Consider the following 23,788-nt stretch of genomic DNA (forward strand, 5'->3'; position numbering starts at 1 on the left):
TGGAGGAAACCTGGCATCAGGCTGTGTGGATGTTTTTCACCAGCAGGGACTGGGAGACTACTCAATATCGAGGGAAAGACGAACGGAGCAGAGTACAGGAAGGTCCTTGATGAAAACCTGCTCCAGAGTGCTCAGGACCTCAGACTGGAGTGAAGGTTCACCATTCCAACAGGACAACGACCCTAAGCACACAGCCAAGAAAAAGCAGGAGTGGCTTTTAAGGACAAGTCTCTGAATGTCCATGAGTGGCCCAGCCAGAGCCCGGACTTGCACCCGATCAAACATCTCTGGAGAGACCTGGAAATAGCTGTGCAGAGACGCTCCCCATCCAACCTGACAGAGCTTGAGAGGATCTGCAGAGAAAAATGGGAGAAACTCCCCAAATACAGATGTGCCAAGCTTGTAGTGTCATACCCAAGAAGACTCGAGGCTGTAATCGCTGCCAAAGGTGTTCCAGCAAAGTACTTAGTGAAGGGTCTGAATACTTACAGTACCAATCAAAAGTTTGGACACAAAATCTCATTCAAGGGTTTTTCTTAATTTTTTACTATTTTCTACATTGCAGAATAATAGTGAAGAACTATGAAATGACACATATTGAATCATGTAGTAACCAAAGAAGTGTTAAACAAATCAAAATATATTTTAGATTTTAGATTCTTCAAAGTAGCCACCATTTGCCTTGATGACGGCTTTGCACACTCAGTCCAAACTTTTGACTGGTACCGTATGTAAATGTGATATTTCATACATTTGCAAACATTTCTAAAAACCTGTTTTTACTTTGTGATTATGCGGTATTGTCTGTAGATTGATGAGGGAAAAATGCGATTTGATAAATTTTAGAAAAAGGCTGTAATGTAACAAAATGTGGAAAAAGTCAAGGGGTCTGAATACTTTAGTATTTAGTATACTTTAGTATACGAAACATTAAGGACACCTGCTCTTTCCATGACATAGACTGACCAGGTGAATGCAGGTGAAAGCTATGATCCCTTATTGATGTCACTTGTTAAATCCACTTCAATCAGTGCAGATGAAGGGGAGGAGACAGGTTAAAGAAGGGTTTTTGGCACAGTGGCCACTAGAGATCATCCTTGTTCGAGTCCCGGCTCTGTCGCAGCCGGCCGCGACCGGGAGACCCATGGGGTGGTGCACAATTGGTCCAGCGTAATCCGGGTTAGGGGAGGGTTTGGCTGGGAGGGATGTCCTAGTCCCATCGCACACTAGCGACTCCTGTTGCATGCTGACACGGTCTCCAGGTGTACGGTGTTTCCTCTGACACATTGGTGCGGCTGGCTTCCGGGTTAAGTGGGCATTGTGTCAAAAAGCAGTGCGGCTTGGTTGAGTCGTGTTTCGGAGGACGCATGGCCTTTGCCTCTCCCGAGTCCGTACGAGAGTTGCAGAGATGAGCCAAGACTGTAACTACCAATTTGATGCCACGAAATTGGGGAGAAAAGGGGTAAAAAAAAGAAAGAAAGAAAATAAAGGATTTTTAAGCCTTGAGACAATTGAGACATGGATTGTGTATGTGTGCCATTCAGAGGGTGAATGGACAAGACAAAACTTTTACGTTCCTTTGAACTGGGTCTGGTAGTAGGTGCCAGACGCACCGGTTTGTGTCAAGAACTACAAATCTCGTGTGTATCAAGAAGGGTCCACCATCCAAAGGACATTCAGCCAACTTGACACAAATGTGGTAATCCTTGGAGTCAACATGGGCCAGCATCCCTGTGGAACGCTTTCGACACCTTGTAGAGTCCATGCCCCAAAGAATTGAGGCTGTTCTGAGGGCCAAAGGAAGGTGTTGGTTTTCCTAATGTTTGGTATACTCACTGTATATATATTTATATTCCAGACTCTGACATTGCTCATTCTGTTTTTGCTCGTCCATTTATTTGTATCATGTTTGATTTATTTTACTTTTGGATTACAGTATGTGTGTATTGTTATTGTATTGCTAGGTATTACTGCACTGTTGGAGCTAGAAACATACGCATTTCGCTGCACCTGCGATAACATCTGCAAATCTGTCTACGTGAACAATAAACTTTGAATGATTTGAGATGAATCAAGGACCATTATCTCGTTGCGTGACAAAAGCTGATGTTGCTCTAGATGTCTCCCAGTTCTGGTAAATCATGCATCTACCCACTCTCATATTAACATGCTGCTCTCCAAACAGCAGCAACGTAAGAGGACAGCTCGGAGAGGCATCTCTCTCCCCAAAGCCCTGCAGAAATGAGCATTGAGACTTCCCTCGCTGCTCTCCTCTTCTCCTCTGACTGGCAGCACACTCCAGTGGAGCCCCGCTGCAGGACGACACGCTGATCCTCTCTGACATGCCTGACCTTTCCCGGGCTGCACGGCTGGGCTGGCTTGCCGTGCCCGCCTGAAAAGGCCATGCCAGTCAGGCCAGGCAGTCAGGCCCCGCCGCCCCATGCCTCACCTCAGCCCCTGCACTAGCTGCCATCTCAGGCCTGGCTGCCATGGACACTCACCCTGGACAGACAGACACTCAGTCTGAGGGGCTCTCAACTGCAAAAACAAGGGCCCTGCCATCAGAATCTGGTTGTGAAATATGAACCCTGTGCTTCTCTACAACACCCTCAGCAGGTTGGGCCACTTTTAAGCACTCGTCTAGCTTCTGCGGAAAATACATGTAACCTATACAGAAAGTCTGTATAAGTGTTTTAAAGAAGCTAATAAGTATGCATCCAAATCTATGGCATTCCCATTAATGGTGTCACATTATAGATATCTCATTAACTTATATATCAATCATTAAAAGCTCCATTCAGAGCTAAAACGATTAACATTAGCAGTCAACGCACATGAGAGGCCTTTCACTTAATTTAAGATTAAGCAAGACAATGAGGAGAAAGGAAATTGCGCATAAATGAGGAAGAACATTTCTCCATAATTTTCTGTTTTAAACAAGTGGTGTTTGGAGTTTTACATTTTCATAATGTTGTCATTTAACTGTCTGAGGTGACATATTTGTTCTCAGAGTCTCAATAGAGGCAGTGGTAATATGCTCTTGAAATAGCTGTTGGGGGCCCATTTAGGAGACAGGGAGGGGAGGACTCAGAGTGCAGAATTGATGCTGCAGCTATGAAACGAGGAGCTGTCGCATCCAGTGAGCGCTTTCCAGAGCAAAGGAAACACTTGGCACTGCAGAAATAAATCATGTGCTCATGCCCTTGCAGTTTAGTGCACCATTGTATTTTTCTTCTTCAAAGCAGGGAGGTAATTTCTCTGCTACAAACACTGCGGTTTCAGCATCAAGGGTGTGCTTCGCATAACACATTTTTCTCTCATTTGCGCCCTTCTCTGACATTAAAAGATCAAGGAGCTACTTGGGTACAATCTACTGTAGGCTAAAGAGAGAATTAAACTCATGGTGAATGAATGAGTGAATTCAATGGACTAACTGGTCAGAACAGCCAAATAACAGGCTTCTTCATTTAATAATTGACTGTGAATCTCATAAGTATAACTACCTTTTGGTAGGCAGTAACAAACAGATGCCGTTTTATTTACTTAGACAATCATATATGTGCAAATTTTAATTATCTCCTAAGGCTATATATTTTACATCACTCAGTGAAACTTGTGGATGGTGCTTGACTGTTTTCCACAGCTCAACCTCTCCCATTTAAACTCAATTAGGCCTACCAATATGAGTAAATCAAAACCCAAAAGTTACAACATCACATTTTATATACAGTGCATTCGGAAAGTATTCAGACCACTTGACTTTTCCCACATTTTGTTATGTTACAGCCTAATTCTGAAATGAATTAAATATATGTTTTCCCTCATCAATCTATACACAATAACCCATAAGGACAAAGAAAAGCATTTATAAAGGAAAAGAAAACTGAAATAGTACATCTACATAAGTATTCAGACCCTTTACTCAGTACTTTGTTGAAGCACCTTTGGTAGTTATTACAGCCTTGAGTCTTTTTGGGTATGACGCTACAAGCTTGGCACACCTGTATTTAGGGAGTTTCTCCCATTCTTCTCTGCAGATCCTCTCAAGCTCTGTCAGGTTGAATGGGGAGCGTCACTGCACAGCTATTTCCAGGTCCCTCCAGAAATGTTCGATCGGGTTCAAGTCTGGCTGGGCCACTCAAGGACATTCAGAGACTTGTCCCGAAACCACTCATGCATTGTCTTGGTTGAGTGCTTGTGGTCGTTGTCCTGTTGGAAGGTGAACCTTCACTCTAGTCTGAGGTCCTGAGAGCTCTGGAGCAGGTTTTCATTGAGGATCTCTCTGTACTTTGCTCCGTTTATCTTTCCCTCGATCCTAACTAGACTCCGAGTTCCTGCCACTGAAAAACATCCCCACAGCATGATGCTGCCACCACCATGCTTCACCTTAGGGATAGTGTCAGGTTTCCTCCAGACGTGACACTTGGCAGTCAGGCCAAAGAGTTCAATTTTGGTTTCATCAGACCAGAGAATCTTGTTTCTCATGGTCTGAGAGTTTTTAGGTACCTTTTGGCAAATTACAAGCGGGCTGTCATGTGCCTTTTACTGAGGAGTGGCTTCCATCTGCCCACTCTACCATAAAGGCCTGATGGGTGGAGTGCTGCAGAGACGGTTGTCCTTCTGGAAGGTTCTCCCATCTCCACAGAGGAACTCTGGAGCTCTGTCAGAGTGACCATTGGGTTCTTGGTCACCTCCCTGATCAAGGCCCTTCTCCCCCAATTGCTCAGTTTGGCTGGGCGGCCTGCTCTAGCAAGAGTCTTGGTGGTTCCAAACTTCTTCCATTTAAGAATGATGGAGGCCACTGTGTTCATGGGGACCTTCAATGCTGCAGACATTTTTTGGTACCTATTCCCAGGTCTGTGCCTCGACTCAATCCTGTTTCGGAGCTCTACGGACAATTCCTTCGACCTCATGGCTTGGTTTTTGCTCTGACGTGCACTGTCAACTGTGGGACCTTATATAGACAATCAACTTGTATGGAAACACGTTGCACCTAAGCTTGATTTCGAGTCTCGTAACAAGGAGTCTGAATACTTATGTAAATAAGTACATTTCTAAAAACATTTTTTCACTTTGTCATCATGGGGTATTGTGTGTAGGGGAAACATTTTTATTTAATCCATTTTAGAATAAGGCTGTAAAGTAACAACATGTGGAAAAAGTCAAGGGGTCTGAAAACTTTCCGAATGAACTGTACATGAAATATATACATATACATTCCATGGAATATACATTGGATTGCTATGATGAAACTGGCACTCATGAGGACCGCCACAGGAAAGGAAGACCCAGAGTTACCTCTGCTGGAGAGGGTAAATTCATTAGAGTTAACTGCACCTCAGATTGCAGCCCAAATAAAGTTTGCAGCACACAGAGTTCAACAGACACATCTCATCATCAACTGTTCAGAGGAGACTGTGTGAATCAGGCTTTCATGGTTTAATTGCTGCAAAGAAACCACTACTAAAGGAGACCAATAATAAGAAGAGACTTACTTGGGCCAAGAAACGCGAGTAATGGACAATAGACAGGTGTAAATCTGTCCTTTGGTCTGATGAGTCCAAATTTGAGATTTTTGGTTCCAACCGCGGTATCTTTGTGAAACGCAGAGGAGGTGAACGGATGATCTCTGCATGTGTGATTCCCACCATGAAGCATGGAGGAGGAGGTGTGATGGTGTTGGGGTGCTTTGCTGGTGACACTGTCTGTGATTTATTTTGAATTCAAGCCACACCTAAGCAGCACGGCTACCATTCTGCAGCAATACACCATCCCATCTGGTTTGCACTTAGTGGGACAATTTATTTTTCAACAGGACAATAACCCAAAACACACCTCCAAGCTGTGTAAGGGCAATTTGACCAAGGAGAGTGATGGAGTGCTGCATCAGATGACCTGGCTTCCACAATCACCCGGCTTCCGCAATCACCCGACCTCAACCCAATTGAGATGGTTTGGACCGCAGAGTGAAGGAAAAGCAGCCAACAAGTGCTCAGCATATGTGGGAGCTCCTTCAAGACTGTTGTAAAAGCATTCCTCGTGAAGCTGGTTAAGAGAATGTCAAGAGTGTGCAAAGCTGTCATCAAGGCAAAGGGTGGCTACTTTGAAGAATCTCAAATCTCTAATCTATTTTGATTTGTTTAACACTTTCTTGGTTACTACATGATTCCATATGTGTTATTTCAGAGTTTTGATGTCTTCACTACTATTCTACAATGTGGAAAATAGTTTAAAAAAATACTTGAATGAGTAGGTGTGACCAAACATTTGGCTGGTATTATAAATATATATATAATACCAGTCAAAAGTTTGGACACACCTACTCATTCAAGTATATACAGTGCCTTGCGAAAGTATTCGGCCCCCTTGAACTTTGCGACCTTTTGCCACATTTCCGGCTTCAAACATAAAGATATAAAACTGTATTTTTTTGTGAAGAATCAACAACAAGTGGGACACAATCATGAAGTAGAACGACATTTATTGGATATTTCAAACTTTTTTAACAAATCAAAAACTGAAAAATTGGGCGTGCAAAATTATTCAGCCCCCTTAAGTTAATACTTTGTAGCGCCACCTTTTGCTGCGATTACAGCTGTAAGTCGCTTGGGGTATGTCTCTATCAGTTTTGCACATCGAGAGACTGAAATTTTTTCCCATTCCTCCTTGCAAAACAGCTCGAGCTCAGTGAGGTTGGATGGAGAGCATTTGTGAACAGCAGTTTTCAGTTCTTTCCACAGATTCTCGACTGGATTCAGGTCTCCCACCTCAGCTGTAGATCTCTGCAGTTCATCCAGAGTGATCATGGGCCTCTTGGCTGCATCTCTGATCAGTCTTCTCCTTGTATAAGCTGAAAGTTTAGAGGGACGGCCAGGTCTTGGTAGATTTGCAGTGGTCTGATACTCCTTCCATTTCCATATTATCGCTTGCACAGTGCTCCTTGGGATGTTTAAAGCTTGGGAAATCTTTTTGTATCCAAATCCGGCTTTAAACTTCTTCACAACAGTATCTCGGACCTGCCTGGTGTGTTCCTTGTTCTTCATGATGCTCTCTGTGCTTTTGACGGACCTCTGAGACTATCACAGTGCAGGTGCATTTATACGGAGACTTGATTACACACAGGTGGATTGTATTTATCATCATTAGTCATTTAGGTCAACATTGGATCATTCAGAGATCCTCACTGAACTTCTGGAGAGAGTTTGCTGCACTGAAAGTAAAGGGGCTGAATAATTTTGCACGCCCAATTTTTCAGTTTTTGATTTGTTAAAAAAGTTTGAAATATCCAATAAATGTCGTTCTACTTCATGATTGTGTCCCACTTGTTGTTGATTCTTCACAAAAAAATACAGTTTTATATCTTTATGTTTGAAGCCTGAAATGTGGCAAAAGGTCGCAAAGTTCAAGGGGGCCGAATACTTTCGCAAGGCACTGTATATATATACATACACTCCCGTTCAAAAGTTTGGGGTCACTTAGAAATGTCCTTATTTTTGAAAGATAAGCACATTTATGTCCATTACAATAACATCAAATTGATCAGAACTACAGTGTAGACATTGTTAATGTTGTAAATGACTATTGTAGATGGAAATGGACAGTTTTTTAATGGAATATCTACATAGGTGTACAGAGGGCCATTATCAGCAACCATTACTCCTGTGTTCCAATGGCACTTTGTAGTAGCTAATCCAAGTTTATCATTTTAAAAGGCTAATTGATCATTAGAAAACCCTTTTGCAATTTTTAGCACATGTGAAAACTGTTGTCCTGATTAAAGAGGAAATAAAACTGGCCTTCTTTAGACTAGTTGAGTATCTGGAGCATCAGCATTTGTGGGTTCGATTACAAGCTCAAAATGGCCAGAAACAAAGAACTTTCTTCTGAAACTTGTCAGTCTATTCTTATTCTGAGAAACGAAGGCTATTCCATGCGAGAAATTTCCAAGAAACTGAAGATCTCGTACAAAGCTGTGTACTACTCCCTGCACAGAACAGTGCAAATTAGCTCTAGCCAGAATAGAAAGAGGAGTTGGAATCCCCGGTGCACAACTGAGCAAGAGTACAAGTACATTAGAGTGTGTAGTTTGAGAAACCGATGCCTCACAAGTCCTCAACTGGCAGCTTCATTAAATAGTGCCCGAAAAACAGCAGTCTCAACGTCAACAGTGAAGAGGCGACTCCAGGATGTTGGCCTTCTAGGCAGAGTTGCAAAGCCATATCTCAGACTGGCCAATAAAAATAAAATATTAAGATGGTAAAAAGAACACAGACACTGGACAGAGCAAGATTGGAAAAAAAAAGTGTTATGGGCAGACAAATCTACGTTTGAGGTGTTCGGATCACAAAGAACATTCGAAAAGAAACTGGAGGAGTGCTTGATGCCATCTGTCAAGCATGGTGGAGGCAATGTGATGGTCTGGGGGTGCTTTGGTGGTGGTAAAGTGAGAGATTTGTAGAGGGTAAAAGGGATCTGAAAGAAGGAAGGCTATCCCTCCATTTTGCAACGCCATGCCATACCCTGTGGACGGCACTTAATTGGAGTCAATGTCCTCCTACAACAGGACAATGACCCAAAGCACAGGTCCAAACTATGCAATATCTATTTAGGGAAGAAGCAGTATTCTGTCTACAATGAAGTGGTCAGCACAGTCACTGGATCTCAACCCTATTGAGCTGTTGTGGGAGCAGCTTGACCGTATGGTATGTAAGAAGTGCCCATTAAGCCAATCCAACTTGTGGGAGGTGCTTCAGGAAGCATGAGTTGAAATCTCTTCAGATTCCGTCAACAAATTGACAACTAGAATGCCTAAGGTCTGCAAGACTGTAATTGCTGCAAATGGAGGATTCTTTGACGAAAGCAAAGTTTGAAGGACACAATTATTATTTAAATTGAAAATCAATGTTTATAACCTTGTCAATGTCTTCACTATATTTCCTATTCATTTTGCAACTAATTTCATGTAAACTCAGCAAAAAAAGAAAATCCCTTTTTCAGGACCCTGTCTTTCAAAGATAATTCGTAAAAGAAACAAATAACTTCACAGATGTTCATTGTAATGGGTTTAAACACTGTTTCCCATGCTTGTTCAATGAACCATAAACAATTAATGGACATGCACCTGTGGAACGGCCGTTAAGACACTAACAGCTTACAGCCGGTAGGCAATTAAGGTCACAGTTTTGAAAACTTAGGACACTAAAGAGGCCTTTTTACTGACTCTGAAAAACACCAAAAGAAAGATGCCAGGGTCACTGCTCATCTGTGTGAACGTGCCTTAGGTATGCTGCAAGGAGGCATGAGGACTGTAGATGTGGCCAGGGCAATAAATTAAATGTCCGTACTATGAGATGCCTAAGACAGCGCTACAGGGAGACAGGATGGACAGCTGATCATCCTCGCAGTGGCAGACCACGTGTAACAACAGTGAGAGGACCTTTCTTTTAGAGGTCGACCGATTAATCGGAATTTCCGATTAATTGGTATCGGCTTTTTTTGGTCCTCCAATTTTTGGTCCTTGAAAAATCATAATCGGTCGACCTCTAGTTTCTTTTTTTGCCGTGTTGATGTTTTCATGGAAAACAAGGAAATTTCTAAGTGACCCCAAACTTTTGAACGGTAGTGTACATGGTAACTGGTATAAAACTGTTTGGTAGTTACTATGTAATTAGAATGCGAAAGAAACTCAAATGACATGGAATTTGTGCAATATAATGTAAATTACGTCAATCTAAAACTAGGTGGACCTATTAACCATGCGGCATTTTGTAGGGGTCACTATAAACATCACAGCTGTGAAGAAATGTTCACATATTATGTACAACGTGAACACACAAGAACACGAGCCCCTTCAAACTCATAGACAGATCATCAGTAGATCTCCAGACTTCAAAGGCCAGAGAGTGAAGGGAAGGTGTGTGTGTGTGTGTGTGTGTGTGTGTGTGTGTGTGTGTGTGTGTGTGTGTGTGTGTGTGTGTGTGTGTGTGTGTCTTTGGCATGATGCTGCCCACTGGCCAACTCTTTAAACCTCTGAGAGGACATAGATAGATGCCCTCATCCATAGGGATGTAAAGCCAGTTAAAAAAATATAATCACTACAGCTTTACCCCTTCCTATGATCCTAGAGTCCCTGGGTTTTGGTTGATTAAACTCTGCCTTGTGAATTTGGGATTAAAGCTTGAGGAATACTTAATGCAGAAATAATGATTCTTTGACACTAATTATCTGTATTTATACTATACATACAGATACTGAGTATGTATTATACATTATATCTGCTGTCGTTGGAATAACCGGTCACATACATCATCGACTCGGGGCAGTTCAGACAAGTTCAGACAGTCCGTGGGCCAAGGTTATGAAGTAAACGCCATCATGTCAAATGATTTGATGAAGAAGGCTACAGATGCACGTTTCAATGATACACCGACAGAGGATCTTAGGGCTCATAATACATATCATGAAATGGAGAAAAGTCTTTGCCCTTCGCCTTCAGTCAATTTCTCCCTGTAATATTTCTAAATGGTAAGAACTGTACTTCTAAATGCATTGTCAACTGTGGGACCTTATATAGACAGGTGTGTACCTTTCCAAATTATGACCAATCAGTTGAATTTACCACAGGTGGACTCCAATCAAGTTGTAGAAACATCTCAAGGATGATCAATGGAAACAGGATGCACCTGAGCTCAATTCCGAGTCTCATATCGAAGGGTCTGATTACTTATTATATTTCTGTTTTTTATTTGTAATAGATTTGCAAAAATGTCTAAAAGCCTCTTTCTGCTTTGTCATTATTGGGTAATGTGTATAGATTGATGAGGGGAATTATTTAATAAATTTTACATTATTTAATACATTTTAAAATAAGGCTGTAGCGTAACAAAATGTGGAAAAAGTCAAGAGTTCTGAAAAATTTCCGAATGAACTGTACATGGAAAATTCAATGGATTTGATTTTTTTGTTGAGATGGAATTATACAGTGGGGCAAAAAAGTATTTAGTCAGCCACCAATTGTGCAAGTTCTCCCACTTAAATAGATGAGAGATGCCTGTAATTTTCATCATAAGTACACTTCAACTATGACAGACAGAATGAGAAAAAAATATCCAGAAAATCACATTGTAGGATTTTGAATGAATTTATTTGCAAATTATGGTGGAAAATAAGTATTTGGTCACCTACAAACAAGCAAGATTTCTGGCTCTCACAGACCTGTAACTTCTTCTTTAAGAGGCTCCTCTGTCCTCCACTCGTTAGCTGTATTAATGGCACCTGTTTGAACTTGTTATCAGTATAAAAGACACCTGTCCACAACCTCAAACAGTCACACTCCATACTCCACTATGGCCAAGACCAAAGAGCTGTCAAAGGACACCAGAAACAAAATTGTAGACCTGCACCAGGCTGGGAAGACTGAATCTTCAATAAGTAAGCAGCTTGGTTTGAAGAAATCAACTGTGGGAGCAAATATTAGGAAATGGAAGACATACAAGACCACTGATAATCTCCCTCGATCTGGGGCTCCACGAAAGATCTCACCCCGTGGGGTCAAAATGATCACAAGAACCACACGGCGGGACCTAGTGAATGACCTGCAGAGAGCTGGGACCAAAGTAACAAAGCCTACCATCAGTAACACACTACGCCGCCAGGGACTCAAATCCTGCAGTGCCAGACGTGTCCCCCTTCTTAAGCCAGTTTGGATGATCCAGAAGAAGATTGGGAGAATGTCATATGGTCAGATGAAACCAAAATATAACTTTTTGGAAAAATCTCAACTCGTCGTGTTTGGAGGACAAAGAATGCTGAGTTGCGTCCAAAGAACACCATACCTACTGTGAAGCATGGGGGTGGAAACATCATGCTTTTGGGCTGTTTTTCTGCAAAGGGACCAGGACGACTGATCCGTGTAAAGGAAAGAATGAATGGGGCCATGTATCGTGAGATTTTGAGGGAAAACCTCCTTCCATCAGCAAGGGCATTGAAGATGAAACGTTTGCAAATAAATTCATAAAAAATCCTACATGTGATTTTCTGGATTTTTTTTTCTCATTTTGTCTGTCATAGTTGAAGTGTTCCTATGATGAGAATTACAGGCCTCTCTCATATTTTTAAGTGGGAGAACTTGCACAATTGGTGGCTGACTAAATACTTTTTTGCCCCACTGTATGTAATATGTAGAAAAACTGGAATTAAAGCCAGACTAATTCAGGGGAATAGATGGAACTATTACATCTCCTTTAAATGTTGATATTTGGTTGCGTTGTCAACCAAACACAAGTCAATATTACTTTTGTAATACAATAAATAGCCTATTAACTTGTTGACAAGTTCACAAATGGTATGTTGGATTCAAGTCTCAAACTCAACCAAAAATAAAGGTTAAAAAATGGGATTAAGTCAGTGGCTAAAATGGAACTATTCTAAGCAGTACACATATCTTCTTTAAATGTTGATATTTTGTTGTGTTGTCAACCAAACACAATTCCATATTACTTTTGTAACACAGCAAATAGCCCAGTAAATAGCCTACTACAGGTGTAGGATCTTAATTTGATCCCCTGTTGCAGGAGAATTTGTAGTGTAATTTGAGGCTTAAAAAGGCTTCTGAAGTTTCTCATTTCCCCTTTGACATTTCAGACTTGATTTTCCCTTATGGAAAATGTATTAACCGCGACGAAGATGTCCATTAATTATAATCCACACATCATAACTCACATTTCCTGTTGCCTCATTCATTTCCTGCTGTAGCAAACTGGCTCAAATGAAGATCCTTTATCGCTAATGTAACTATATACCGTAAAATGGGTAACACATCCATGGCCATATTTTGAGGTTACTGTAACTATAAATGTCTTCTTATATAGTCATATAAAGCGTGCATGTTCAAGATAGCATGAATAGGTTGTCGCAGGTCTGTGGAGATCTTCACAATTGCTGTAATAATCTGTGCAGAATCTCGAACTGCATTGATCCCTTGCACTATGTACTTATTATGCAATATCAACTGCAATCCAAACAATTTGGTTGTGCTATTAGATAAAGCACAGTGATAACACTAATTTGTTGTATAAATAACCAAAATATCTGACATGGAATTCCCATTTGAACTTTGCTGTGCTTTTAAATGAGTGAAAGCACAGTGACAGACATTTGGGTTACAACTAAACCAAAAACACACGTTGTTATTCAATTGGAATTTGGTTGTGCTTTAGATGGTTGAAAGCATAGTGATAACACATTGGAAATTCAACAAACTTTTTGAGTGGGTGAATATAGGTTGTAATCAATGTCTCAACCAAACATTACCCAATTATCCACGTTGAAATGACTTGGTACGCCCAGTGGGCCTCAATTGTATGCAAATCTGTGAATACATGAAAATGGATCACTTTAAATGTCACTTTCCGAATCTCTGAAGGTCAAGGTTTGATTGCAGAGATTATGTAGCGTTTGGTCGAGACTACATTTATTTGCAGTGGGCGTTAATACCAGGAAATAAAAGTAAGGGCAACAGCAACAGGAGCTTTTACAGAGGTGGGGACATAATGAGGATATGCTTGAGACAGACCTATTTTCTCATAATAGAGGATGCAGACAAAAAGGCAGAGGGGCGTGAAGCCTGCGTAACAGGGTGCTTCTAGGTAAACAGTAGGCAGGGAGAGAACAATGGATATACAAGGTAGAGAGATGGAGAGTGGGAGAATGGTAGCTGCTGCGACTGTATTCCTGCATCATTGAAAGGTAATTCAAGGACAAAAAAATACTTTGAAAAGTGACCAGAGAAAAATAATGTTTAAGAAAATGAACAGCATGGACACATTACAATTCATGCTACAGACAGTGAGCTGGGGATATAAAATTATTAAAGGAGACTATAATGGATTAGAGATTACATGGTTGACATGAGGAGTGTAGAGAGCCTTTGCACAAAAGCAGATACCAGACAAAAGGATATAACCCACACTATAAACGGATAAACTGGCATGCCATTCAGATAGTCCACTTGAATAGCCCACCTGTAAACCTCGAAAAAATCGGAGTGTTTCTCACCGGTGTATACATTCCAGACTGGCCACCTCATACAATATATTTGAACACTGTCCTTGGCTTGACTGTAGAAAGACCTAAGAGTAGGGGTGCAACTTTGGTTTTAGAAGTAGGGGGGACATAAATATTTTTTTAATTCATTTTTTTCCCCAGTCAGATAAACACTAAAAAACAGCCTACCAGACCGCTCGGAGACGTCCGCATCGTCCTAAAGCACACCGTTGCCTCGTTTAATATCACATTCCAATCATAAAACTGTGGGGGACAAAAATGCAATTTCAGAATGTGGGAGGGGGGGCATGCCCCGCCCCTGTCCACAGTGAAAAGTCGCCCCTGCCTAAGAGTAAACTGTTTTTTTGTGTTTGCTACAGCTGTGGTGGATAATGGTGGTGAAGATGTTTCTGAGAAAACAGGGCTGTGTTCTGTCCTCCAGGGAGATTGTGAACCTTGTGGCCAACATAGACATACGGGATGTATGTCTATGTTGGCCACATGTTCTACATCAATTTCCATGCTATCCTTTTCATAGCAGTGCAGGAGAGTGACACTTCTTCACACTTGAGATGGATGAACTTCATCTGACTTTTCCCACCCTTCTTTACCTTGCACCCTGTGATGTTTTCAAGGGAATGTCATGCGCAGATCAAACAGAAAGCACTTACTTAGCAGTTCTGAGAATATAGCATGCATCGTCAATTCCTAGCAGTGGCACCATTTTATGGTTCAATTAATTTTAGTTGCAGGAATGCCCATGTTATTGGTAACACCTAATTGGTTTACAAAATCCACTCCGTCTGACCTTATTTTAACACTATGACCAAAGTTTTTATGTGATTTCAGGCTTCTATCACATCCATTCACTGTCTGCTACACTATCTCTTTGTGCTTAGAGATAGATTTCCACCAGCTGCACTTGGAATCTCTAATTTAACTGGTCCACAGTCTGTCTATCTCTGAGACCTGTAAGTTATCACCAACAACTCCCTGTTGCCTCAGGTAACTTCAAAAGACTGTTTGTATTACAGGTAATTACAAAAATATTTTTGTTGTATTACAGTTCATAGTCTCAGAGTTCAATTCACATTGAACTGTAGGCCGTGCTGTAATTCCAGAAGTTACAGAAGCACATTTTCATGATGGTAATGCTATGGAAAGTGTGATAATGAATGTAAAGGTCTTTCTCCCCCCCCCCCCCCCCCCCCCCCCACACACACACACACACAGAGAGAGAGAGAGAGAGAGAGAGAGAGAGAGAGAGAGAGAGAGAGAGCGAGATAGAGAGCGAATAGAATGTTATACAGTACCTTTTGTTCTTTTGAGCTTCCTTCTTGTCCATGATGACAGGTACACAATTGGTGAGCTCTGTCCAGTCGGCATGCAAACCACAGCTCCAGCCCGTAGAGAATCGAGAGAACAGCCAGGACTCCTCTTTCCCTGGTCGGTGGCATGTACATTTCTTCTGCCCTGGCTTGCAGTCGCATGGTTGCTCCAAACGAATATTCCTAACTAAGTGCCTTCCAAACGTGGTTCCCCCGGTTTTTTGAATGTGTAAAAACACTATCACATCGTATCCTTTGATGTTGAAATCCACGTGTCGCTGAAGGTCTCGTTCAGTAAAGTTGAATTTTGACGGCAATTTCGGAGGGCTGTCATCCTCCAGTTCTGTGTAAAAGTCTTCGTTTGTCCGATATTGGGTAGAAAGTATACTGACCCCTCTCAAATTTTCCCCAGTTTTAAAGTGGCAAGAATTGCTGCCAGCTGGACATATATATTGATAGCCTATCATTACAAAAAGAACAGCTAAAATAGGAACTAAGATCAATTTATTGGATTTATCATCCATGTTAACAAGAATATGTTTTCATGCCATTAGTGTGAATTATTACACATGATCCTTTCAGTAGCTGCCGCTTGGTTCATCACAATAATGTCTATGGATCTTCAAAGTGCCACATGTTGATCTGGACAAGATTTAGTTATTGTTCTTGCTATCAAAAGGCATATTTTGGTCTAAGCAGGTAGCCTACCTTTATGTTTCAAGGATACTGCAGTCATATCACACCAGAGCAGATCATTTCAAACGAGGCAGGCTTGCCGAAACATGACATATTCCGGTTACTTCTCGTCATGGTTGTCCAACTTCACAAACGGTATTTTCAGTGCTGCACACTGACGTCCCCCATGCTAGAATTTCAAGTGAAACCGAACCTGTCAACATGTTTCATTCTGATCCCGCAAAATTACAACTTTACATCTCGGGAAACAGTTGTCTGATTCACTTCAGCACCACAAACGTGCTTGTAGGGAAGTGGAGAAATGTCGGCGTTCATATATCCTTATGTCCAAGGCGTGCGCATGAAGGGGCAAGCGACTGCTGCTCCGACTACAGTGGGATGGGTCCTGAAGCATCCTCATTCATCGCGCGGTTCAGTTTTGTTCAAATATTGCAGGCTAGCTTAGGCTATTACTTGAAGATGCTGCTGCATTCAAGACCCGGTGATCACGTTACGCCCTCTTCGTGGTAATATACTCTCTATCGATTTTTGTGGACATAACCAAGGCTACTGTAACTTGGCTATAGGCTAGCATAGGATAAAAGGATCATAATCTTTCTTGTCTCGTAGAACAGATAGCCTACATTCAGCTCTTGCGTATCAGTCAGCACACACAAGTGACTAGACAATTCGATGTTTTTAAAGTAAGCTATGAGAAATTGAGAACGGAATGTGAGTTTAGTGCCGTGCAATTAATTAACCAATGATGGCTAATCTTACACCAAGAAAATGCAACCAATAGCACTTTGAATATTGCAACGAAAGCCAATGGCGACAGAATAATAGAATACAAACGACATTACAATATTGCCAGCCAATCAAATGGGGAAACAATGTATCCAGTCCAATCCAAATACTGTACTAACTTCAGGCAGCCTATTTCATGCATTGACATGGTTTCATGAGAACCAAAAGCATTTAAACCAATTAGCACGATATTTATAGATAATTAGATTAATTTAAAAAAATAAATACATATAAAAGTTAAAAACCAATCGCTAGTGAATGAACCCTCATCACTTACGACTTCAACACCATGGACAGATGGCAGGTATCAAGTAGCAACACAAGAGGTTGTTTGTTGTAAATTGTTGACACATGGTATCTGTCCATGGTGCTGAAATTGGACGCGAGAACGATTCATTACCACGAAGAACACTTCATGTAAAGGTATTCTATTTTAAAAGAGCCCTGTGCCAATACTATGTCATCTAAAAAGCTTTAAAAGAGGAGCTGAGAAATACATTTTTAGAAAAGTACTTGATTTATTTTTTGAAGGCAGACTTCCAGAGTAAATTGCACATGGCTGGTGAAAACAATGGGCGCATTTGAGTAGTAAGGCTACACCAACCAACTGTAGACAAAAGTCTAGGTGTGATGTCAGGGGCGGTCAGGGACGGATTACTTAATGCAAGTCACGTGCCCCGGTGCCCGACCTCCAGGGGCCCCCTACCCCCAAAAATGATAATATATACATATACAGTATATATAAAATAGTTTGGACACACCTACTAATTTCTTTATTTAGGCTATTTTCTACATTGTAGAATAATAGTGAAAACATCAAAACTGTGAAATAACAGATATGGAATCATGTAGTAACCAAAAAAGTGTTAAACAAATCAAAATATAGTTTATTTTTGAGATGCTTCAAAGTAGCCACCCTTTGCCTTGATGACAGATTTGCACACTCTTGGCATTCTCTCAACCAGCTTCATGAGGTAGCCACTTGGAATGCATTTCAATATAGAGGTGTGCCTTGTTAAAAGTTAATTTGTGGAATTTCTTTCCTTCTTAATGCAGTCAATCTGGACAATGTCAAGAACTTTTAAAGTTTCTTCAAGTGCAGTCACAAAAATCATCAAGCGCTATGATGAAACTGGCTCTCATGAGGACCGCCACAGGAAAGGAAGACCCAGAGTTACCTCTGCTGCAGAGGATAAGTTCATTAGAGTTACCTGCCTAAGGAAATTGCATCCCAAATAAATGCTTCACAGAGTTCAAGTAACAGACACATTTCAACATCAACTGTTCAGAGGAGACTGCGTGAATCAGGCATTCATGGTTGAATTGCTGCACAGAAACCACTACTAATGGAAAGAAGAAGAAGAAAAAGAAGAAGAGACTTGTTTGGGGCAAGAAACACGAGCAATGGACATTAGACCGGTGGAAATCTGTCCTTTGGTCTGATGAGTCCAAATTTGAGATTTTGGGTTCCAACCACTGTGTCTTTGTGAGACGAAGAGAAGGTGAACGGATGATCTCCGCATATGTGGATCCCCCCGTGAAGCATGGAGGAGGATGTGTGATTGTGTAGGGGTGCTTTGCTGGTGACACTGTGAATTATTTAGAATTCAAGGCACACACAGCATTTTGAAAAAAATGGTTGCAGGAGTGGGGGCTGAGGGGGGCAAATATCGTAAGAGCACTTCATAAGCAATGGCAGAATGCGTAGAATCGTAGGAAATTGGCTTTAAAATTGCAACATTTTCTCTCAGCCTCATGGCAAAATGTGTAAAATAGCAAGAAATGTGCTTTGTAACTGCAAAATGTGGAGAATAGCATGAGATGAGTTATAAAATAGCATGAGATGAGTTATAAAACAGCATTTTTTTATTCTCTGCCCTATGGCAAAATGTGTATAATTGTTGTAAATTAGCTTGAAACTGCAAATATTCTCTCAGCACTTTTGACAAAATGTGTAGCATAGCATTATAAAATGGCACATATCTCTCTCTGCCCCATTTTTTGGGGGTGTGGGGCACCCTGGAGGTAGGTGCCTAGGGGCCCCAAATGCGGCAGTCCAGCCCTGGGGTAGGTGCATTTAAGAAAGCCAAAAGTCAGACATGCCGACCACACCGCTCGTGTTACGTGCGCGAGCGTTGCAAAATAAATGTACACATACATGTTATTCAATCATTGCATCCACACTGCTCATGCGCGTCAACGAGTGTTTGCGTAGCCATGCGCTAAAGTAGTTATATTTAGGACGCTTGATGCGCTGCAAGTCCCGCCTCTCCCATCTCCTCACTGATTTCTAGGAGCATATACCCACGTGGGTGATTGAATGATGTACTGAGGTCCACACTCCAGTCGGTGGTGGTAATGCACCTTAAAGTTGGTTGCCAACCACCATTTGAAGTCCAAAGACGAAGAAGAAGCCTGAAGGAGGAGAGATTACTGTGAAACTAACTAGGTTTACCCTTTTATCTGTGGATTAATTGTCTGAGTAAAGGACCTTGTGCATTTCAGGTAAAATAACAACTCAATGTTTATATCCCAGGACAAATTAGTTAGCAACAGCAAGCTAGCTAGCTAAATTGCCATAAACGTTTAATGCTTTCGACCTGTTCCAAATTAACATGTTAAGTTTGACATTTTAAAGAAAAACTTTTACAAACAATGGAAACACTGTCATGTCAATCTGAGTCTTGCTGTTGGAAAACCACATTACATGCTGACTATACCTGGCACATGCGTACGCCACAGCGTGCACGTTGATTTTGTTCATCCACGCCAGACTTGATCAGGACATGCAGGTTGAAATATGAAAATTAACTCTGACAAAATCAACGTGCACGCTGTGGCGTACGCACGTGCCTGGTGTAGTCAGCATGTAATGTGGTTTTCCAACAGCAAGACTCAGATTGACATGACAGTGTTGCCATTGTTTATAAAAGTTTTTCTTTAAAATGTCAAACTTAACATGTCTCCAAACCCAATATCACACACTCACCATCTGAAGTCATATGCATGTGTTAAATAATCAGAGTGAGAGAGAGCCTCATTTGTAGACTATTAATCAAGGCAGACAAATTAAAAACACCCTAATGATTGGTTGACAATAGAGCCTCCCACCCTCAATGCAGCCGATGGCTGCAGGATGAAGTTGGTAAAGAGCAACTGCAGAACTGCAGTCAAATCTTCATGACCTATGATTTCAGAATTTTTGTACCGTTCATGTAGTCGACGTGTAGGCCCAAGTTGGTCAATTGTTATCCCCATAATGCAACACACTTTGAAAGGCGGTGACCAATGATGGTCATTAGTCTACAGTTTAAAAATGTAAATTAATATTTTAAATAAATACATTTTAAAAAGAGTAATTGAGTCCATAGTGAAGGACTCTACAGCTGGTTTAACACAGGCAGCGCAATTCTGATCTTTTTTCCCCCACTAATTGCTCTTTTGACCAATCAGATCAGCTCTGAAAAAGAACAGATGTGATCCAATGTGATTGGTCAAAAGACCAAGTAGTGGAAAAAATATCAGAATCGGGCTGCCTGTCTAAACACAGCCACTTCACAGGCCTAAACAGCAGCTGCAAATGAAATCAAATTTAATTTTTTACTTTAGTTTATATTTAGTAAATATTTTTCTTCAATCTCATTTTTCTTAAAAACGGCATTGTTGGTTAAGGGTATTTCACGGTACGGTCTACACCTATAGTATTCGGCAGATGTTACAAATACAATATTATTCGATTTTTGATCCAAATCTGTCTACTTCTATCTGTCTACATCTGTTTCTTTTGTGGCAGGAATCACATTTAGTGGGCTTAATACTTTAGGGGAACAAACAACCAGATGCAATTCAGATAGAATAGTAGAAATCGTTTTAAATACTTCACACAAGCTTATAAGAAATCCCACTATGCCCTCCGACGAACCATCAAACAGGAAAAGCGTCAATACAGGACTAAGGTTGAATCGTACTACACCGGCTCCGACGCTCGTCGGATGTGGCAGGGCTTGCAAACTATTACAGACTACAAAGGGAAGCACAGCCGAGAGCTGCCCAATGACACAAACCTAACAGACGAGCTAAATAACCTCTATGCTTGCTTTGAGGCAAGTAACACTGAAACATGCATGAGAGCATCAGCTGTTCCGGACGACTGTGTGATCACGCTCTCCGCAGCCGATATTAGTAAGACCTTTAAACAGATCAACATTCACCAGGCCGCAGGGCCAGATGGATTACCAGGACGTGTACTCCGAGCATGCGCTGACCAACTGGCAAGTGTCTTCACTGACATTTTCAACCTCTCCCTGTCTGACTCTGTAATACCAACATATTTCACGCAGACCACCATAGTCCCTGTGCCCAAGAACAAAGGTAACCTGCTTACCGCCCCGTAGCACTCACGTCTGTAGCCATGAAATGCTTTGAAAGGCTGGTCATGGCTGGTCATGGCTCACATCAACACCTACCCACTCCAATTTGCATACTGCCCCAACAGAGCCACAGATGATGCAATCTCTATTGCAATCCACACTGCCCTTTCACACATGGACAATAGGAACACCTATGTGAGAATGCTATTCATTGACTACAGCTCAGCGTTCAACACCATAGTGCCCTCAAAGCTCATCACTAAACTAAGGACCCTGGGACTAAAAACCTCCCAGCCTATAGGGAGAAGGTCAGAGACCTGACTGTGTGGTGCAAGGACAACAACCTCTCCCTGATCAAGACAAAGGAGATGATTGTGGACTACAGGAAAAGGAGGACCGAGCATGCCCTCATTCTCATCGATGGGGCTGTAGTGGAGCAGGTTGAGAGCTTCAAGTTTCTTGGCGTCCACATCACCAACAAACTAACATGGTATAAGCACACCAAGATGGTCGTGAAGAGGGCATGACAAAACCTATTCCCCCTCAGGAGACTGAAAAGATTTGGCATGGGTCCTCAGATTCTCAAAAGGTTTTACAGCTGCACCATCTAGAGCATCCTGACGGGTTGCATCACTGCCTGGTATGGCAACTGCTCGGCCTCCGACCACAAGGCACTACAGAGGGTAATGTGTACGGCCCAGTACATCACCAGGGCCAAGCTTCCATTCATCCCTTACCTCTATACCAGGCGGTGTCAAAGACTCCAGCCACCCTAGTCATAGACTGTTCTCTCCGCTACCGCATAGCAAGCGTACCGGAGCGCCAAGTCTAGGTCCAAGAGGCTTATAAAAAGCTTCTACTCCCAAGCCATAAGACTCCTGAACATCTAATCAAATGCCTACCCAGATTATTTGCATTACCCCCCCCCCCCTTCTACACTGCTGCTACTCTCTGTTATCTATGCATAGTCACTTGAATAACTCTACCTACATGTACATATTACCTCAATTACCTTGACACTGGTGCCCCTTCATATTGACTCTGTACCGGTACCTCCTGTATATAGCCCCGCTATTGTTATTTACTGCTGCTCTTTAATTATTTGTTATTCTTATCTCTTACTTTTTTTAAGGTATATTCTTAGAACTGTATTGCTTGTAAGTAAGCATTTCACTGAATGGTCTACACCTGTTGATTTGATTTGACACAACGAGTCTCGAAATTAACACATAGGCCTACATAGCCAATATGTAGGGCATGCTTTATTAATGTAAAATTCGATTGTGATTTCCCATTATTTCACAGTTGGTTATATATAAGGTGCAGCAATATTTTGCAGCATGCTGCCTTTTCGGTTCCATATCCGGTATGCTTCAGACATCTCTACCCCGTTAAAATTATATGTAAAATGATTAAGGTAAGCGTTATGGATAGGATAGGGGGGTAGGGATGTTGCTCCGCAAACCCCTTGAATAAAAAAAAAGAATCTAACATGTAGGTGGCCATGACATTGCATGTCCCAAAATGTTGTCACCAAAAACTAGTTATTTTATTAGCTACGCCCGAGTACACTTCTCAGAAAGGTGTACATTATGTAATACAAAATCCAATACATATTATACAATGTTTATTTTCCTTTGGCTGTTAAAAAGAATACAAACAAATATATTTTACAATAAAAGAAGCAGCGAAGGACCTATCAATGGCAGCGGCCAGCATTACCGGGGTAAGGAAGATGAATACATTGTAACCACTAAAAATGTCTATAGAATGTTCGAAGCTTCATTTGGGAGCTTTATGGGCTACAAAGTCACAATCTTGTCATAGCCCGTTTTCCCTTGATATTATTGTAGCGCTGCTTGCATCCGTTTTCATTCCTAAAAGCAGCTTTCCTATAGTGTGTGTTAAATGAAACGTGAGGCTATCATTTGTTATCCTGGCTAACTGAGACTTTCTCACATGAACGATTTCCCGCCCCTGTTATTTTATGTCACGTTCTTTCATCTCATCTTCTTCAATGGGCTGCATAAGCTATCCCTTCACCCAATATGTTGGCTGCTATTACATCTGTAAACAATTGCTTGCTACAGCTACGTGGCACTTTGAGACGACAAAACGTTACAGGGTCATGTTACATTTCACTCTCTTTTCTATAAATCTAATCTATTGCCGAATATGTCAATCTTCTCCATCGTGTCTTGTGTAGAGGATGAGTAAAAACATCTTGTTGTTGTCGTCGCTGCTTCTGCTGAACGTCCAGTATGTCCAGTCCGCATCGAAAGGCGTCTCTGCCAGTCTGAAAGCCAAGTGGAGCATGACGCCTTTCCTCCTGGAGACCAGGTATATTTTACGGAATAAATTAGCTGGAAAACAAAAACTCGATGTCTCCAGGATAGCATAGGCCTACCAGTCATGTCTCTACTGAATACCACAAATGCAGGGCTATCCATTTTGTAAGCGTTAGGCTAGGCTACATGCATGTAGATTATGCTTGTGTACTAATTACAGTAGAAATAGGGACTGCTCCTTATTCCTCAAACGGCTAAGCTGTATAACAATGTAATT

The 23,788-nt window shown here is 41.5% G+C and overlaps 2 protein-coding genes across 5 annotated transcripts in view; one reads left to right on the top strand and one right to left on the bottom strand.

Annotated features, from left to right (window-relative positions):
• LOC110504222 (heparan-sulfate 6-O-sulfotransferase 3-B-like) overlaps positions 1-16,846 on the bottom strand; it is a 98,362-nt gene extending 81,516 nt beyond the window's left edge. Inside the window, exon 1 of the mRNA XM_036974546.1 lies at positions 15,357-16,846. Within this exon, the coding sequence (XP_036830441.1) occupies positions 15,357-15,895 (539 nt within the window). The 5' untranslated portion in view covers positions 15,896-16,846. The remainder of the gene's footprint in view (positions 1-15,356) is intronic.
• Positions 16,847-22,799: 5,953 nt separating this feature from the next.
• uggt2 (UDP-glucose glycoprotein glucosyltransferase 2) overlaps positions 22,800-23,788 on the top strand; it is a 45,102-nt gene continuing 44,113 nt past the window's right edge. For all 4 annotated transcript variants that reach the window (XM_036974548.1, XM_036974549.1, XM_036974550.1 and 1 more), the window contains exons 1-2: positions 22,800-22,949; positions 23,430-23,563. In XM_036974548.1, the coding sequence (XP_036830443.1) occupies positions 22,926-22,949; positions 23,430-23,563 (158 nt within the window). In that variant the 5' untranslated portion in view covers positions 22,800-22,925. The remainder of the gene's footprint in view (positions 22,950-23,429; positions 23,564-23,788) is intronic.

This window comes from Oncorhynchus mykiss, chromosome 3, assembly GCF_013265735.2.
Source record: "Oncorhynchus mykiss isolate Arlee chromosome 3, USDA_OmykA_1.1, whole genome shotgun sequence".
NCBI classification, from domain to species: Eukaryota; Metazoa; Chordata; class Actinopteri; order Salmoniformes; family Salmonidae; genus Oncorhynchus; species Oncorhynchus mykiss.